Raw genomic sequence first — 20,438 nt, 5'->3', positions numbered from 1 at the left:
CGATCGCTCGCGAGTTTTTTAAGTATGTTGTCTGTCGAGCCGCAGAGTTGCAGCTATTATATATTCACCGGCTAAGTTAAATATTTAAAAACTATAATTCTTTGGTATACAGTACAGTTATGTTGTAATATATTGCCAGTTCTAGTCTGAACAGGGAAGTCCTTGGTGACCACACAGTACTTCTCCAAAAATAAGTTTTTCTGATGTCAGAGCAACTTTTTTCCAAAATGTCATCATCAGTAACAATGAAATGCTTTAGATTACCTTTACGCTTATTTGATTTAGGCATCATTCCAACATACAACAACTAAAAAGTCTGTACCATTATTTTTATTAGCTGATCTCAATTTACCACTTTCACCAAATTAAAAATACACACACCAAACAAAACCAACACATAAAAATGTTATTTTTATTAGTAAAATAAATTTTTGAATATACTTACCCGATAATCATGTAGCTGTCAACTCCGTTGCCCGACAGAATTCTATGGAGGGATACGCCAGCTATCACAATACTAGAAGGGGGTGTACTTACCAGCGCCACCTGTGGCCAGGTACTCAAGTACTTCTTGTTGACACCTCCTCAATTATTCCTCGGTCCACTGGTTCTCTATGGGGAGGAAGGGAGGGTCGATTAAATCATGATTATCGGGTAAGTATATTCAAAAATTTATTTTACTAATAAAAATAACATTTTTCAATATTAAACTTACCCGATAATCATGTAGCTGATTCACACCCAGGGGGGTGGGTGAAAACCAGTGTACAAGATTAAAGGATAGCTAAGTATCCCATATTTCATATAACAGTTATCTCAAATAACAATGAAATAATAAGTACCTGGTAAGGAAGTCGAATTGAACCGTTACTCTGCCTCTTTTTTAAGTTCGTCTTCCTTACTGAGCGCAGCGTTCCTCTTGGAGGCTGAATCAACCCAAAGGTGCTAAAGTATATAGGGTTGCAACCCCTACTAAAGGACCTCTACAAAACCTCTAACCCAGGCGCTTCTCAAGAATGAATAGACCACCCGCCAAATCAAAAGGATGCGGAAGGCTTCTTAGCCTACCGTAACAACCATAAAAACAACAATAAAAGCATTCAAGAGAAAGGTTAAAAAAGGTTATGGGATTAAGGGAATGTAGTGGCTGAGCCCTCACCTACTACTGCACTCGCTGCTACGAATGGTCCCAGGGTGTAGCAGTTCTCGTAAAGAGACTGGACATCTTTAAGATAAAATGATGCAAACACTGACTTGCTCCTCCAATAGGTTGCATCCATTATGCTCTGCAGAGAACGGTTTTTATTAAAGGCCATCGAAGTAGCTACGGCTCTTACTTCGTGGGTCCTTACCTTCAGCAATGCAAGGTCTTCCTCCTTTAAGTGAGAATGGGCTTCTCTAATCAGAAGCCTTATATAATACGAAACCCCGTTCTTGGACATGGGCCTCGAAGGTTTCTTGATGGCACACCATAAGGCTTCTGACTGTCCTCGAATAGGTTTAGACCTCTTAAGATAATATTTGAGAGCTCTGACAGGGCAAAGAACTCTCTCTAGTTCGTTACCTACCATGTTGGAGAGGCTAGGTATTTCAAACGATCTAGGCCAAGGACGTGAAGGAAGTTCGTTCTTTGCTAGGAATCCGAGCTGAAAAGAACATGTTGCAGATTCGGTCGTGAAACCAATGTTCTTGCTGAAGGCATGAACCTCACTGACTCTCTTAGCTGTTGCAAGGCAGACGAGAAAAAGAGTCTTGAGGGTAAGGTCCTTGAAGGAAGCTGACTGGAGAGGTTCGAACCTAGATGACATAAGGAACCTTAAGACTACGTCTAGGTTCCAGCCTGGAGTGGATAGACGACGCTCTTTAGACGTCTCAAAAGACTTAAGAATGTCTTGAAGGTCCTTGTTGGAAGAAAGGTCCAAACCTCTGTGGCGGAGAACTGAAGCCAACATACTCCTATACCCTTTAATCGTAGGGGCTGAAAGGGATCTCTCATTCCTAAGATGTAGAAGGAAGTCAGCTATTTGGGTCACAGAGGTATTGGAAGAGGATATTGAATTGGCTCTACACCAGCTTCGGAAGACTTCCCACTTAGATTGGTAGACTCTACGAGTGGAAACCCTTCTTGCTCTGGCAATCGCACTGGCTGCCTCCTTCGAAAAGCCTCTAGCTCTAGCGAATCTTTCGACAGTCTGAAGGCAGTCAGCCGAAGAGCGTGGAGGTTTGGGTGCAACCTGTCTACGTGAGGTTGACGTAGAAGGTCCACTCTTAGAGGTAGAGTCCTGGGGATGTCGACTAGCCATTGAAGTACCTCTGTGAACCATTCTCTTGCAGGCCAAAGGGGAGCAACCAGCGTCAGCCGTGTCCCTTCGTGCGAGATGAATTTCTGCAGAACTTTGTTTATTATCTTGAACGGTGGGAATGCGTAAAGGTCGAGATGGGACCAGTTCAGTAGAAAAGCATCCACATGAACTGCTGCAGGGTCTGGAACAGGGGAACAGTACAGCGGAAGTCTCTTGGTTATGGAGGTGGCAAACAGATCTATGGTAGGTTGACCCCACAAGGTCCAAAGTCTGTTGCACACACTCTTGTGGAGGGTCCATTCCGTGGGAATGACCTGATTCCTTCTGCTTAGGCGATCTGCTGAGACGTTCATATTGCCCTGAATGAACCTCGTGACCAGAGTGAGGTTTAGACCTCTTGACCAAATGAGGAGGTCCCTTGCGATCTCGAATAGGCTCCTCGAATGGGTCCCTCCTTGCTTGGAGATGTAAGCCAAGGCTGTGGTGTTGTCTGAGTTCACCTCCACCACTTTGCCTAGCAGGAGGGACTTGAAGTTCAGCAGGGCTAAATGAACTGCTAGTAGCTCCTTGCAGTTGATGTGGAGCAATCCCTGTTCCTCGTTCCACGTTCCCGAGCATTCCCGTCCGTTCAAGGTCGCACCCCAGCCCGAGTCCGATGCATCTGAGAAGAGATGAAGATTGGGGGTCTGAATAGCCAACGATAGGCCCTCCCTGAGAAGGAGACTGTTCTTCCACCACAGGAGAGTGGTCTTCATCTCTTGGGTGATTGGGATAGAGACTGCTTCGAGAGTCGAACCCTTGTCCCAATGAGCTGCAAGATGGAATTGAAGAGGGCGGAGGTGGAGTCTCCCTAGCTCGACGAACAGGGCCAGTGATGAAAGGGTCCCTGTGAGACTCATCCACTGTCTCACCGAGCAACTGCTCCTCTTCAGCATGCTCATGATGCACTCTAGGGCTTGGCTTATCCTGGGGGCCGATGGAAAAGCCCGAAAATCCTGACTCCGAATCTCCATTCCCAGGTACACAATGGATTGGGAGGGAATGAGCTGAGACTTTTCTAAGTTGACTAACAGACCCAGTTGTCTGATTAAGTCCAAAGTCCAGTTGAGATTCTCCAGACAGCGACGACTCGTGGAGGCTCTCAACAGCCAGTCGTCTAAGTAGAGGGAGGCTCTGATGTCCGATAAGTGTAGGAATTTTGCTATATTCCTCATCAGATGAGTGAACACCATAGGAGCTGTGCTTAGGCCAAAACACAGGGCTTGGAATTGGTAGACAACCTTTCCAAAAACGAATCTCAGGAAAGGTTGGGAGTCTGGATGAATAGGAACGTGAAAGTAGGCATCTTTCAAGTCCAACGAGACCATCCAGTCCTCCTGTCTGACCGCTGCTAGGACCGACTTCGTCGTCTCCATCGTGAACGTCTGCTTGGTGACATACGCGTTGAGCGCGCTGACGTCCAGCACCGGTCTCCAACCTCCTGTCTTCTTGGCCACAAGAAAGAGACGGTTGTAGAAGCCCGGGGATTGATGGTCCCGGACTATAACCACTGCCTTCTTCTGCACAAGTAGCGACACCTCCTGGTGCAATGCTAGCCTCTTGTCCTCTTCTTTGTAGTTGGGAGAGAGGTTGATGGGAGATGTGGTCAGAGGTGGTTTGAGGCAGAATGGAATCCTGTAACCGTCCCTCAGCCAACTGACAGACTGGGCGTCTGCACCTCTCTTCTCCCAGGCTCGCCAGAAGATCTTGAGTCTGGCTCCTACTGCTGTCTGGAGATGCGGAGAGTCAGTTTTTTCCTTTAGATGTCTTGGAGCCTTTCCTAGACTTGCTCCTGTAAGAGTCTGGACGGGAGCTTCCTCGGCTGGGGGCTCTACCACGAAAGGGCGGTATGAACCTCGTAGCAGGGGTATCAGCCACTGGGGAGCGATAAGTCTTGGGGACTGAGGTAGCAACCTTAGACTTACGAGCCGATGAGGCTACAAGATCGTGTGTGTCCTTTTGTATCAGGGCAGCAGACAAGTCCTTAACCAGCTCTTCGGGGAAGAGGAACTTCGAGAGCGGAGCAAAAAGGAGTTGTGACCTTTGACAAGGTGTAATGCTGGAGGAAAGGAAGGTACACAGCTGTTCCCTTTTCTTCAAAACCCCTGATACAAACATCGACGCAAGCTCACCAGATCCATCCCTAATGGCCTTATCCATGCAGGACATTAATAGCATGGCAGAATCCTTGTCCGCAGGAGAGGTCTTCTTGCTGAGGGCCCCCAGGCACCAGTCTAGAAAGTTGAACATCTCAAATGCTCTAAATACTCCCTTCAGTAAGTGATCAAGGTCTGAGAAGGTCCAGCAAACCTTAGAGCGCCTCATTGCAGTTCTCCGAGGCGAGTCTACCAGACTTGAGAAGTCAGCCTGGGCAGAGGCAGGTACTCCCAAGCCTGGTGCTTCTCCTGTGGCATACCAAACGCTCGCTTTCGAAGTGAGCTTAGTCGGAGGGAACATGAAAGAAGTTTTGCCAAGGTGTTGCTTAGTCTGCAGCCACTCCCCTAAGATCCTTAACGCTCTCTTAGAGGACCTTGCTAGGACTAGCTTAGTATAGGTGGACTTAGCTTGTTGTATGCCCAGCGAAAACTCAGACGGCGGAGAGCGGGGAATAGCAGAGACAAAGTGGTCTGGGTAAACCTCCCTAAGCAGAGCCAAGACCTTACGAAAGTCAATAGACTGTGGAGAAGGCTTGGATTCATCCACGTCTGAGGAGGGATCCAGGTGTGCCGCCTCATCATCAGACGCCTCATCACCAGAGTGTAGCGAAGAGATCGGACAAGAATGCTGAACAGCAGAGTCAGAACGAGTAGGAACAATATTAGTGGTTTCCTCTTCAAGTAACTGTTGAGGGAAAACCTGAGGCTCAGACTGCAAAGGCTGAATAAAAGACGAAGCAGAAGGAAGGCGCATGGGTGGAGGAGGCTGACTCCTAGCATGAGTGGTTGAACCCAAGGGTTGCGCTTGCTGAGCTGTTGGCGGAAGCGGAGTAGCAAGTTCCTGTTCCTGTGGTGTGAGCGGAGCGCGATGAGGTAGAGGCTGCGCAGAACAAGGTAAATGTCTCGCAAGCTGAGGCTCCTGAGGCGCAAGGCTAAGGTGTAGTGGTGCTTGCCTTGTGGAGGGTTGAGCTCGCTGCAGCGAGAGCTGAGGAGACTGACTCATGGACGGGAGAGGTTGTTGTACCTCAACCGAGTGTTGCACCACTGGTGGAGCAGCAAGTGGAGGCGGAGGAAGAGAGGAATAATCCTCCTGATCCCATTGTAAAGGTTGCCTTAAAGAAGGCGGAGGCTGAACACCACTGGGAACAGCAAACTCAGAACGAGGCTCAACATCGTACGCCTGGCAGGTGGTACTGCGATCAGGCGGAGCGAGCGCAGGCGGAGCGAGCGCAGGCGGAGCGAGCGCAGGCGGAGGGAGTGTAGGCGGAGGCGGAGGCGCAACACTCTCAGCCCGACACTCACGCATCAAGTCCGAAAGCTGTGCTTGCATGGACTGTAGAAGAGTCCACTTGGGGTCGGCAGAAACTACAGTAGGCTGAGGTAAAGCCTTAACAGTCGAGCTCTGTTGTGGCAGAACCTTACTCCTCTTGGGCGGAGTGCAGTCGACAGATGACTGCGGCGAGTCAGAGCTGAGCCAATGACTGCAACCTGGCTGAGCACTCGCGGACTGGACTCTGCGTTTAAGTGGTCTCGAGACCTGAGACCAACGTTTCTTCCCTGACAGTTGATCAGCGGACGAGAAAAAGACGGGCTCAATCGTCTGCAGGTGGGAGTGACGGTCTTTGGAAGACACGCCCGCAACCACCGAGGATACTTCTGTGCGCCTAACAAGGCCTGCCGAACCCTTATGCCCTTCGACATTGCTTCTCCCCTGGGCTTGGGAGCTTGCAAGAGGTCCCGGACTGGGAGGACGACTGGCTCGCACAGAAGTATCCTCACGCACCACACTGGCACTGACACTAGCACTTGGCACTGCACTGACACTAGCACTCGTCACAGCACTGGCACTAATTCCACCCACTGCACTCTTGACCTTAAGTTCCTTGACTTCGGCCATCAGAGACTTATGATCACTTACCACTGACTCTACTTTATCGCCTAAGGCCTGAATAGCACGCAAAACAACAGACATATCAGGCGGAGGGCAAACAGTAGGTTCGGGGGTAGCCACTACAGGGGTAGGAAAAGGTAGGGGATCATGAGGTGAGGAAAAAAGTGAAGAGTGAGAAGAACTCCTCCTAACTCTACCTCTCTCTAACTTAGTTGAATATTTCAAAAGACGGACAAATTCCAGTTCCGAAAGTCCGGCGCATTCCTCACATCGATTTTCTAACTGACAGGGCCTGTCCCTACAGTCAGAACAAGCGGTGTGAGGATCTACCGAGGCCTTCGGAATACGCCTATTGCAAGACCTACATCGTCTATGGGAGAGGGCTTGCGAAATGTCAGACATCTTGAATCCAAAGAGTTAGCCAAAGGGGGTTCCAAAATCAAGCAAAAGATCGTTAACCGTTAATCAGGACTATATAAAAGCTATCTAGCTAATATAAGAAGGTTTCCAGTAAAGCGACAGCCGAAATCTGAGAGAATACTTCACCAATTAGCCGTGAAAAAACTCGAAGATCATAAGCGTATCCCAGAACGTCTTGCCGGAAGCACGACAGAGGAATAATTGAGGAGGTGTCAACAAGAAGTACTTGAGTACCTGGCCACAGGTGGCGCTGGTAAGTACACCCCCTTCTAGTATTGTGATAGCTGGCGTATCCCTCCATAGAATTCTGTCGGGCAACGGAGTTGACAGCTACATGATTATCGGGTAAGTTTAATATTGAAAAATGGTATTCATTAAAAAAAAAATTATAAAAAAATAATGCAAACAAATATCTATGAAATAAAACTCCTGCTACTTGCAATGTTCACTCAATTTTGCAGTTAACTTCCAGGCAATAGCTGGGCTCCATGGATTAATAATGAAAGATATAAGAGTTGTTCAAGGATTTATTTTCATCCTTATAAATATTTTCTGAATTTGCTACTATTCTAATTGTATATGTATCTAAATGCTATATCCTATCAGATATTTTTTTGGTATCAAAAGTTTATTATTAATAATTATCAAGACATATGAACTGCGTGTTAGTTTCAGGTGTGAATCATAGCCTAATGTTTAGATATCCTCAGTGTATATTACATATTTTGTAAATTTGCTATAAGTTGGATTAGCTAGAGCACTCTTTAGACCAACTTAAGAGAAGTCTTACTGTGCTTTTAGAGTGACTTTTTAGATATGTGTATAGGTTTGAGAGATTTCACACCATCTGAAGAATTTTACTATACTACCACAAACTTTAATACTCGTCAAATTTGCAAAAGAATATCAATATAAAGCATAATGCAAGAATCATCAAAACACAATATAATATGAATATTCCCTAGTCAACAGGTAGTAAATCTTCTAAGTTTAAAGAAAATTTGTAAGTTCAGACAAAATACAAACTTTAAGGAACATATACTTACTGTTAATCCTTGTCCACCAGTTAAGAGTGACAATGATATCGTCTCAATTGTGAAAGAAAATTTTACTTTAGTAAAGATGTGGCCATGTTCAGCTAAGGTCATTTCAATGTCATGACTTGTTTCTGCAGATTCTGTTGGAAACACAATTCTCTCAGTAACTTATATAAGAAAATCCTTAGCATTTTGGGCTTTTAAATTTATAAAATATATAATTTTTAAGAATTTGTCTTTAAACACTTTCCAATGAAACTATTACACACTTGTATTAAAGATAATAGAGCACCACTAGTGTCCTGTGAATCTATTCCTACTCTAAATACCACTCCAGTTAATTTCTGAATAGTTAGTTTCCTATTATGCCACAGGTATTGGATAGAAGGAGTAAACAACTACAGGAAAAAAAATTAAATGTTGTTCAGTATGTCAAAGGGAAATGATGTTCAGTATGTCAAAGGGAAATGTTCACCACCCTGTTCAATTAAAGACCAGATTTACTTACCTCTCTTAACTTTCCATGTCATGTCTGTTTACGAAAAGAATGTAATTAACAGTATTGCAGTAATATCAACCCAAGGTCAATAATAAGTTAAATAATTAAAATAATACAGTAATGAAAATTTTGGAAAAAATATACACATCAGAATAAGTAATGAAACACACCAAGAATCTAAATATTGGCCATACATTAAACATAATGAATATATTCCAAAAGCAATGAAAATATCATACACAACATGAAATAACAACGTTTCTCACTGAAGGAACTATTCTGAAATAGAAAAAGGATGTGTAATATTCAAAAGACGAATGAATATACATGAAAAAAAAAAAACATGTCCTTTGACCTAAAAGTAAAAGGTCTTTCAAAAGCAAACAGATGTAAAACTACCAAGGTAATGTGAACAAAATACTGTAGATTTATTCAATAGAATTAATCAAATGCACCAACTTCCCAAGCAGAAGCAAAACAGCCACCAAGGGTATCTAGGCCATTCAACAATAGAATTAAAGGAATAACCAGCAGGACACCTTTAATGCTGACCAGTACTGAAATTACTTTATACAATGCCTCACATTAACACCCTAACATGCTTACCATTACAAAATAAAAATATCATTAGCAGAGCATACCAAAGCACGAGCACTCTCATTACAGATAACTTATAACTATCTATTGACAAGTTTATATATTCGGCCACTCAAAGTAACCATAATGTTGGAGTACAAACTCCTAAAATAAGTAGATTAATATTAAGTGTCGTTAATTATAACTGAATAACTTCAAAGAAATTACATACACATTCAAAGAGAAAGAGAAATCTCTCATGATTCTCAGGTTTCAGACTTCTGACCTGACTTGACAAATAAAGGCTACAGATTTTTAAGACCAGATCTACACAAAAACTTTACTAAAGATCTACAGCAATGCTGTATATTTACAATTTCCCTTAGTCAAACTAGAGATTTCATATAAAAAAGGATTTTAGAAAATTAAAAAACCCAAGAGCAAATTATGCATGTGAATAAAATTTTATACTTTTGGCACCAGACCAAGAGGATGCAAATGATCATGACTAAATGGTGGTCAGGCATGCAAAATCACCATCACCATGTTCCATAGCTACTGCTCAATCAAGTGATAAAATACACAAGGCTTAAAAAACCTAGGTATTAGGTGAAGTTTTACCAAAAGCTCTAACAAAAGAACTTCATGCTTTTAGCTTAAATCTCATCATAACCCAATTTCTGGATTTCTGTCTTGTCTTAACATCTAATTATTTCCTAACTTCAATTGGTTTTCATAATAGTTCTGCCTTTTTATTAAATCTTTTCCACCCTGACGTGTAACTTTGTCTTGCCCCTTTCATATTCACAAATCTACCAGTAATTTGATTCTACATTTTGTCTCCCCCTTGCCTTTTTTTACCCTATTTATCTGTTTTTTGTATAATCTCATTAATATTCTTCATTAATCAATTCTGATCTTAGGAAAAAAGGCAGAGAAAACCACTAATTTAGTGATTTTGAATGCCTTTAAAACAAAGTTGCTCATTCACCATAAGCTGAAATATTGCTTTCATATTTGGAACACCCAATTTTTTCCCTCTTCTAAAAAGCTTTCAAACAAAGGTTAGTTTTCTGATCATTAACAAAACTTTTATACCTTTTCTCGATACTTCCTTAAACCAATTGCAATGTGCTTTAGTTCTCTTTTCTTTAGGTACTACTTTGGTCATTGTTATAAGGAACCCAGCGACAGCAAAAAATATTTCAAAGTTTGAAAGTATTTTCCAAGCTGTACAGTATTTGCTAAGTTTTAAATTGAAATTTTTTTAAGGGAAATTTGAAGAAAACAACTAAAAGATAACTATTTGAGTTAGTTCAATAAAAATAATAAAAAAGTTTAAAAAAATTAATTACATAGAGACAAGGATGTAGAAATACTGAAAAGTTATCAGACCATTAACCATGTACTATATTGAAAATTCATGATTTAATTTGCTACTTGCATTCGAAACTTTGTGTTCCAACATTAGATATGACGGAAATAAATACTGGTATCTTTATACTTTCCATCATTTATGTTACAAGAATCAGAGTGCATTCTTCAGTTCAAGTGTTACACATCTTTATATACATTATCTTCCTTTTGATATCAAATAATTGCCTCTTTTTTACTTATGAATCATTCCCTAATATAAAGTATGCCTCGAGTAATGAAACCGACATATAGTCAACCACAATCAAATGAAGAAATCAATAAACCAGGTTGGATATAAGTGAAAAGCCTTTGTTTCTTTTCTTGTTCCAGAAACAGAAAACCTGAAATGGAAAACCAAATAAACTACAGTAATAGTTAAGCTGAGACACTGGCCCTATAATCTTTTGCATTGCTACATCGCTAAAGTAAAAACATACTTGATGGGATGATAGATAAAAAAGTACATAATGCACACAACGTATCCTGAATTCTCCAGAAACCAAAAAGCAATTCCCAAGAACATCGTTCACTGCATGGACAAAGATCGAAATGTACTAAAAACTCATTCTGTCTATTAAAGACAAAATGAAAGCTTACAGGCGATATATGTAAAATCATACCTCGTAGAGACTTTGTTGAGAAAAGGCTGGTTAGAGTTTTAGATTTTGGAAGACAATTTACTGAAAAATAAAATATATATAACAATGTGAGTTTGTTCTGAAAAAATATAATGAAGTGTTATGGCATGTACAATAAACTATGTATTGCAACTTAACTTCATGCACCAGTACTAGCTCATGTATAGTAATTATTGTAATTTGTGTGCATGACAAAATTAGTACAGAGTAAACACAACATGAAAGTCCTATATACCCTACTGTATTGAATACACTGTATAAAATGTTTGATCAAGTTCCAATGTATGTTTAGTAATATGATGATAAAAATGAAGGGTATAAATAATAAGCACTCCATCTGCAAAAAGAAGAAAGGACAAAAGAAAAAACATATTGAAAATAATACTTAGATCATTTACACAGCAAGGAATAAGAAATCACCCTACTGTATAGATTGAGGGTGTAATATATAGGGCTTGACAATAGTTAAAAACCTTGAGGTAAACATTAAATTTAAGAAGATAGGATAAGAAGTACGAAAAAAGAATCCCAAACATCAAACATTTTTCAGTACAGTAATTATATAAATGTCATGTCCTTAAATATTTCCACTTAAAATATTGTTGTAAACAACAATGTGTAATTTTGTATCAATGACCAAAAAATTTGTCTATGTTAACATTACATGAAACAACAACCCTTTTTTCCCATGTTTGTCAAGTATAGTAATAAATATTCAAAACTGAGCTTATTTCTTGCTGGAAACCAATGAAAAAATAGGTTTTACAATGTATTCTCTAGTTAAAATATGTAACTTTTTCATTTTTATACTTCATCAGTTGATTGATTACCACACCAGAATTAATTTCAAATCACTCAACAAATTTATCTTCCATATCTCTATACATTGTCAACACCATCTATTTATTTTTTTTCCTCGGCTTTTAACCATTGCTATATGGGTTTTGTTTCCAATTGGGCTATTTTCATACAATGTCTCGAAGTATAAAACATCCCATTCAACTATCTCTTCTTATATCTTCCTTATTCAGGAAATCTTATAATCACACACACACATTTTACCCTTTTGTGCATTTACTTCAGGCTACATCTCTCCATTTGGATATTTCATTCTAAGAGCAATCAGTTCATTATTTTTTTATTCATTATCATCTCCTCCCACTCCTATTGACACAAAAGGCCTTGGTTATATTTTGTCAGTTGTTTCTATCTTAATCTTTTAAATCAATATTTCATTCATCATCATCTACTTCACACTTCATAGCCCTAAGACATGTAGAACTGGGTCTTCCAACTCTTTTAGTGCCTTCTGGAGCCCATTTAAAAGTTTGGTGAACTAATCTCTCTCGGAGAGTTCGAAAAGCAATGCCAAACCATCTCCATCTAAACCTCACCATGATCTCATCCAAATATGGCACTCAAGTAATCTCTTTCATAGTTTCCTTTCTAATCCTGTCCTGCCATTTAACACCCAAAATTCTTTTGAGGGCTTTGTTCTCAAATCTACAAACTCTGTTGAGTATTGTTTCATTGTCATACCAAAACTCATGTCCTTACAGTAACATTGATCTCACTAAACTGATAAATAGCCCGAATTTTATATGTATTTCAGGTGATTTGATATCCAAATTTTACTTCTAACCTAACCATCATATGATTTGTCTTTTTCAATCGTTCATTAAACTCCAATTCTACAGACCCTCTATTGGAGATTATAGTTCCTAATTATTCAAATGATTCTACCTTATTAATCCTTTTGCTTTCCAATGGTACTTCATCTTCCATTACCTATCCTTTTCTCACAATCTCTGTCTTTCTTCTATTCATCTTGAGCCCATCCTCCTGTGATATTTCATGCATTCTGGTAAGCAAGCACTGCAAATCCTCTGATGTTCTGCCAATAAGGACAGCATCATCAGATTACTCTAGGTCAGCTAATTTCATATTACCAATTCAGCCCAATACTTCTCCACCATCCCCAACTGTTCTAAGCATTACAAAATCCATAAGGAGGATAAACAACACAGGTGACAACACATTCCTTTTGGAGAAAATTTCTGTATTACTTACCTGTAATTCTTAAAAGATCCTGATCACCTTGCATCTCTATTGTTTATACAAGCCTTCTTTCTTTCTCAACTACTTCCTCACAAACCTGCCTAAATGACTTGCTCACATGTATAAGGTTGCTCTTCTGTCATGATAATTTAATAAAATTTCTTCCCTTCAACAATTCTCTTATTGCCTAATTTTCTTACTGAATGTGTTGATTCTCTCTTCCTACCATTATATACTGTACCCACAAATAACTCCTTGTTAAGACCATAATACCATCATGGAAATTTACATAATCCTCAACTATAACGATTCCAAATCTGTGCTTTTAAAACTAGCTCATATTACAACCTTTTTTCCTATGTGCTATTCTCATCTTACACTTATAAAATTCTTTTGTAGCTTACTGATATCTATCTTGGCATTCAACAGAAAGACTACCAACAGGACCTGTCTTCTCACTATCATGTATATCAACTTTAACCTGTATGCTTTTTTCTTGACATTTTCCCAACTATTTGTATTTATATTTTCTGGGGCCATGTGTTTCCAGAAATTAGGCTAATTATTTCACCTGAAATGGCTACCCTTTCATATTCTCTAATCATAGCACAATTCAACCTTTTCAAAAAGAAAAAAGAAAAAAATCTTAAAACATTTTTCCCTTCTTGGACTATACATAACCACAATTCTCAAACTAAGACATTTACCCTCTCTCACCACTCAAGCACTAAACATTTTGTAGCTTTGCATTTTCAGCAACACGAGATATGACAGCCTTGGTCCTTCCTATTCCTAATCAAACTGTTCTTTCTATGTTGCATAATCAAATGCCAAAACATTCAGATTCTTTCTATAATTAATTATCATACATTTCTTATGCTCTGCACTACATCCATGCTTAATCAAAATTCCAAGAATTAGTAACACTATACAACAGCTGTACTCATCACTATTAAGACCCCAGCAAAAATACAGAGTTCAATTCTGGGCTCCAAGTATTCAGAAGGATATAGATAGACTGGAAGCATTACAAGCTAGGGCCACCAAACTAGTCCCAACCCTAAGGCAATTTGGATATAGACAGAGGATGGAACATTTGAACTTATTTGATCTACAAACTTGACGACTAAGGGGACAGTTAATAAGAGGCATTCAAAATTCTTAATGGAATAACAAATGCAGATTACAACAATCTATTCCCACTTACCACAAATCAGTCCAGGGGTAACTGATACAAACTGGAATTGAAAAGATACAGCACCACTCGATGTGGCAATTTCTTTACACACCAAATAGCAAATACTTGGAAAAGACTTCCAGCTGATGTAATAAATAGTAACACGATAAGAGAGATGAAGAATAAGTTAGACAAGATCATAAGAACTCTCTAAATGCTTAAACTAAATTGCTCTACCAAAGAGCAAATTGAGTCTCCATGGATGAACTAAAAAGTCTTTGAGACATCCAAAATCCTTGTAACTCCTTGTAACACATACTCACACACACACTGTTATTCTCTCTGAGATGCCTTACTATACACACAACAGATTTAACAGAAATCTGTTTCTTTAGAAAGTGTCAGCTATATATTACACAATATAAACTTTTCAATATTAAACTTAGCCGGTGATCATATAAGCTGTCAGCTCTGCTGCCCGACAGAAAAACCTAAGGAAAAAATACGCCAGCGATCGCTATACAGGTGGGGGTGTACATCAACTGCGCCATCTGTCGAGCAGGTACTCAAGTACTCCATGTCAACACAGAACCAATTTTCTCTCTGTCGTGCCACTGGCAAGACCTACTAAATACGCTGTTACTAACTGGATTTGTTTTCACAACTATTTGGTGAAGTACACTATTCTAGTTTTGAGCTTTCGCTATGCAGGGGTTTTATCTTCATCTCAAAACTTGAACTCGTTTTGGATAGATTTGATTATGGTGACAAAGAGAGTATGGACTCTCTTTCACTTTTAAATGGCCGACCCTTCCCTTAGACGGAAGTGTGTTTAGGTTTTTAGTAATTTTGCTTAACACGTTATAGATCTATATATTTTATATCTCTCCGCCTTTATTAGGCCTCTTCGATTAACTTTCCATTTATTATAAACATATAAAAATAAATTTTTATGTTTTGTTTATATGCGACCTTTCCTGATAGTAGGCGGTCCTAACTTGGAACCGAAGTTAATCAACGTTGAGCCCGTTATATCGTATTTAGCCTTTAAGGAATTTAAAACTTTTTAAATTTAATGTTTTATGAAAGAATTTCTTTGATAGTCTTCGTACTGTTTTCAAAGATGAACTAACGTTTAGTTTTTTTTAGACTACGCAGTTGTTGACGTTCAGGACGTTCAACTTGCGCTCTATCGTTACGATAGAGAGAGAGTGTATCACGGTTTCACTTTGCAGTAAGAGTAAATCGATTCTGACGTTTCGTTCATTCTTTCTTAACTTAAATGGTTTAAATTCTAAATTAAAGGAACTTTTTATTTGGAAAACCTTTCAGTTTTTTTCCTTTAGCCAAATAACATGTTTTTTTGACGATATATAATTGGGCTCTTCTCTCAGGTGCGAAATCAAGAGAGAAAGAGAGAGAGAGATAGAGACGGAGGGAGAGAGAGGAGAAAAAAAAACGTTCCGTTCAAGCGGGTAACGTTGTTCTCGTGTTACTCTCCTCCCTAGTTGCTGTACGGGGAAGAAGGTAAAACGTTTCTAGGGTTTTATTCTTGTCCCCAGGCTATGTGCGGTGAGAGTTTGTAAACGTAGTTTATTTGAACTAGTGTTTAGTCTCTTTCCCAGCCACTGAATTCTTTATCTTTATATATGTTTTCTGTTTTTGCTAGTATTAATGAGCTGCATTATACGACTGTTTTCGCAATTACTACCTTTTAATGAAGGGTAGAATTGCGTGTTTCAGGTAGAAATCAGTAAAAGTTTCGATTTCAGTGAAATAAGTGCAAAACAGAAAATCGAAGTGATAAAGTGATATGCGCAAAGTGTTACAGTGTTGCGTCCGAGGGTTCGTCTGTTCGTGCCTGTCGTTCACCTAGTCCGGGACCTCTTGCAAGCTCCCAAGCCCAGGGGAGAAGTAATGTCGAACGACTTATGGGTTCGTCAGGCCTTGATCAACGAACAGACGTTTCCCTCCGTGGTTTCGGGCGTATCTACCCAAGATCGCCCCACCCACACAAAGACGAGAGAGCCCATTTACTTCTCGTCTGCGGAAGAGCTTTCTCGTAAGAAACCATGGACCAAGGTCTCGCAGCTTATTAAGCGCAAGTCGGTCCCTTCCGCGCAAGTCCAACGGCCCAGTTGTAGCCACTGGGTCAGTTCGGACTCGCTGCAGTCTTCCGACGACTGCTCACCTCCTAAGTGAGGCAAAGCGGTACCGCAACAGGCAGTAACACCGTCTGTTGCCGCACCTGCTACTGTAGACCCTAAGTGGTCTTTGCTGCAGACCATGCAGACACAGTTAACATCTTTAATGCAGGAGTATCGTGCGGAGAAGGTTGACGCTGCACCCGTTAGCCTACAACCAACCACGGTTGTGCGTTCAGTTGACGCTGAGGCTACCTTCTCCCGCACTCCGGCTGTGAGAGTTCCACCACCCATGCGCAGTGTACCCTGCCAGCCGCACGTTGACGTTCACAGACGCACGGAACCCTCCGTTGACGTTCGCGAGTTACCACAACAACAGGAGGGTGGAGTTAAGTTGCTTTGTTTTGACGCTGTGCGTCAACCTCCGCATTCTAGAGTTGTTTTGACTGCTCAGTATAGACAGTCAAAGCAGTCTCGAGTGAATGCTGTATGTCCTCACGCACCTGTTGTGGTTGACAGTTCAGTTGTTGACAGTTCACAGACTGTCAAGCAGTTACATGACGTTGCCTTCTGGTCTGCTACTAATGCACCAGTGAGAGACTCACTGAGATAACCTAGCTTTTATCGGACAAGGTTCCTGTAGATGAGAAAGTGCTGTTCTCCCTCCTACTGATATTCCTTTGAGGACTCTGTCATTTGGAGAGGAGCCTTAAGCTGCTTAGCCTCCTATGGACTTTAATTAAATCATGATAATTTTTTAAGGATCTTCGTCCGGATCTTGTAACTGCTGCTCCTCGTTCGCCTAAACGTCAGAGCTTACACTAGGCCTAGCTACTTCGAAGCCGTTGTTGTTAAGCTAGTGCTCTCTCGCTCTCCTAGAGAGCGTTACGTTGGCTAGGCAACTGGTTTTTGCACCAGGAGGAGTTTTAGGGATACAGCCTTTGATTTCCCTTCTTTTAAACTGGCTTATAGAGCGAGAGTCTAATAGGACACGAGAGAAGTTCTCGGCTTGGGAGTTCATGCCTCTGCCCAGATAGACTTCTCAATTCTGGTAGACTCGCCCTGGCACCTAGCCAGGAGACGCTCCAAGTTGTTTACAGGTCAACTTCTCAACTTTTGTCGAGCCTTTGAAGTTTTGCTGTTCTATTATGTCACACATAACAAGGCTTCCAGGGATGGTAAATGGTTCCGCCTCAGTCGCTAACCCCGTCTGTTGCCACACCTGCTCCCGTAAACCCTAATGGGCTTTGCTGCAAGACATGCAGTCCAAGCTTGTGTCCTTGATAGAGGACTTAAATGCGGAGAAGAACCTTCTGGCCAACAACCTTCCTACCGGTTGGTTGTGCGCCCTGTTGACGCTGAGGTATCCTACTCGCGTCTGCCAGTTGAGGTGGTTCCTCCACCGATGCGACCCAGTGTGGGTTGCCAGTCGCACGTTGACGTTAAGCGACGCTCGGAGGTGGTTGTTGACGTTCAGTGTGTCACTAGGAAGACGTTCAACAACCAGCAGAGGTGACTTGTTGTGACGCAGTGCGTCAACCTCAGCAACCCGGTAGGGTGTTGACTGCACAACCCAGACAGTCTAGACAGTTCGGGTTGACGCTGTACTTCCTCGCGCACCCATGGTTGTTGACAGTTCACAGACTGTGCAGCAGTGCCATGATATTGCGTCCGGCTCCGTCACGCATCCACCAGTGCGACCGGATTCAGCGAGTCAGACGTTGCCCACTCCGTTGCCGTTTCCTCATCAGATTCGGATGAGGAACCCTCTGATGAGGACGTTGCTGAACAAGACGATCAACCCTCAGCCCTGCTATCCATCCAGAAGATGCTGAAGAAGGAACGCTGCCCAGTCAGGCTGTGGATGAGTCTGGTAGGGACACTGTCATCCGTGGATCAATTTGTGTCACTAGGAAGACTACACCTCCGTCCTCTTCTATACCATCTAGCTTTTCACTGGAAAAAGGACAAGACGCTAGAAGCGGTCTCAATCCCGGTTTCCGGAAAGATAAAGTCTTGTCTGACTTGGTGAAAGGACTATATCAACCTTAGAGAGGGTCTTCCCCTGACTGTTCAGACTCCCAACCACGTTCTCTTCTCGGACGCATCGGACGTAGGCTGGGGTGCGACATTAGACGGTAGGGAATGCTCGGGATTATGGAACTCGAATCAAAGGACAATGCATTTCAACTGCAAGGAGCTACTGGCAGTACGTCTGACCTGGAAAAGCTTCAGGTCTCTCCTTCAAGGCAAAGTGGTGGAGGTGAACTCGGACAACACCACGGCTTTGGCGTACATCTCCAAGCAAGGAGGGACCTACTCTCTGACATTGTACGAGATCGCAAGGGACCTCCTCACCTGGTCAAAAGGTCTAGACATTTCACTAGTTACGAGGTTCATCCAAGGCAACTTGAATGTCATGGCAGATTGTCTCAGTCGGAAGGGACAAATAATTCCAACAGAATGGACCCTCCACAAGGATGTATGCAAGAGACTTTGGGCCACCTGGGGCCAGCCAACCATAGATCTCTTCGCAACCTCGATGACCAAGAGGCTCCCAATATTTTGCTCACCAATCCCGGACCCAGCAGCAGTTCATATAGATGCCTTTCTACTAGATTGGTCACATCTAGATCTATATGCATTCCCTCCGTTCAAGATTGTCAACAAGGTACTGCAGAAGTTCGCCTCTCACGAAGGGACAAGGTTGACGCTAGTTGCTTCCCTCTGGCCCGCGGGAGAATGGCTCACCGAGGTACTTCGATGGCTAGTAGACGTTCCCAGAACACTTCCCCTAAGGGTGGACCTTCTACGTCAGCCACGCGTAAAGAGGGTACACCAAGGCCTCCACGCTCTTCGTCTGACTGCCTTCAGACTATCGAAAGACTCTCGAGAGCTAGAGGCTTTTCGAAGGAGGCAGCCAGAGCGATTGCTAGAGCAAGGAGAACATCCACCCTTAGAGTCTACCAATCGAAGTGGGAAATCTTCCGAAACTGGTGCAAGTCAGTATCCGTATCCTCGACCAGTACCTCTGTAACTCGAATAGCTGACTTTCTCTTATATCTGAGGAAAGAACGATCTCTTTCAGCTCCCACTATCAAGGGTTACAGAAGCATGTTGGCATCAGTCTTCCGTCACAGAGGCTTAGATCTTTCCAACAATAAAGATCTACAGGACCTCCTTAAGTCTTTTGAGACCACGAAGGAGCGTCGTTTGGTTACACCTGGTTGGAATTTAGACGTGGTACTAAGATTCCTTATGTCAGACAGGTTCGAACCGCTACAATCAGCCTCCCTGAAAGATCTCACCTTAAAGACTCTTTTCCTGATATGCTTAGCCACAGCTAAAAGAGTCAGTGAGATTCATGCCTTCAGCAAGAACATCGGATTCTCATCCGAAACGGCTACATGTTCTACAACTTGGTTTTCTAGCCAAACACGAGCTGCCTTCTCGGCCTTGACCAATATCGTTCGATATTCCAAACTTATCGTATGGTTGGAAATGAACTAGAAAGAGTCTTATGTCCTGTAAGAGCTCTTAAGTTCTATTTAAAACCTTTACGAGGCCCGTCTGAAGCTTTATGGTGTTCAGTTAAGAATCCATCTTTGCCTATGTCAAAGAATGCTTTATCCTATTTTATCAGACTGTTAATACGAGAAGCTCATTCCCATCTGAATGAGGAAGACCAAGCTTTGCTGAAGGTAAGGACACACGAAGTTAGAGCTGTCGCAACTTCCGTGGCCTTTAAACAAAATAGATCTCTGCAAAGTATAATCGACGCAACCTATTGGAAAAGCAAATCAGTGTTCGCGTCTTTTTATCTTAAGAATGTCCAGTCTCTTTACGAGAACTGCTACACTCTGGGACCATTCGTAGCAACGAGTGCAGTAGTGGGTGAGGGCTCAACCACTACAATTCCCTAATTCCATAACCTTTTTAATCTTTCTCTTGAAATGTTTTATTATTGTTTTTGGGTTGTCCGGAAGGCTAAGAAGCCTTTCGCATCCTACTTGATTTGGCGGGTGGTCAAAGTCATTTCTTGAGAAGCGCCTAGATTAGAGGTTTTGATGAGGTCCTTTAGTAT

General features: G+C 41.8%; 1 protein-coding gene across 1 annotated transcript in view; it reads right to left on the bottom strand.

The window, feature by feature from the left end:
- Vps13 (vacuolar protein sorting 13C) overlaps positions 1-20,438 on the bottom strand; it is a 469,226-nt gene that overhangs the window by 226,603 nt on the left and 222,185 nt on the right. The window contains exons 29-30 of the mRNA XM_068346310.1: positions 10,958-11,017; positions 7,856-7,986 (exon numbers count right to left, since the gene is read on the bottom strand). Of these exons, the coding sequence (XP_068202411.1) occupies positions 7,856-7,986; positions 10,958-11,017 (191 nt within the window). The remainder of the gene's footprint in view (positions 1-7,855; positions 7,987-10,957; positions 11,018-20,438) is intronic.

This window comes from Palaemon carinicauda, chromosome 22 (assembly GCF_036898095.1).
Source record: "Palaemon carinicauda isolate YSFRI2023 chromosome 22, ASM3689809v2, whole genome shotgun sequence".
Taxonomy (NCBI): domain Eukaryota; kingdom Metazoa; phylum Arthropoda; class Malacostraca; order Decapoda; family Palaemonidae; genus Palaemon; species Palaemon carinicauda.
Note: the sequence above shows the minus strand (reverse complement) of the source record. Positions and strands in the feature narration are given on the sequence as shown.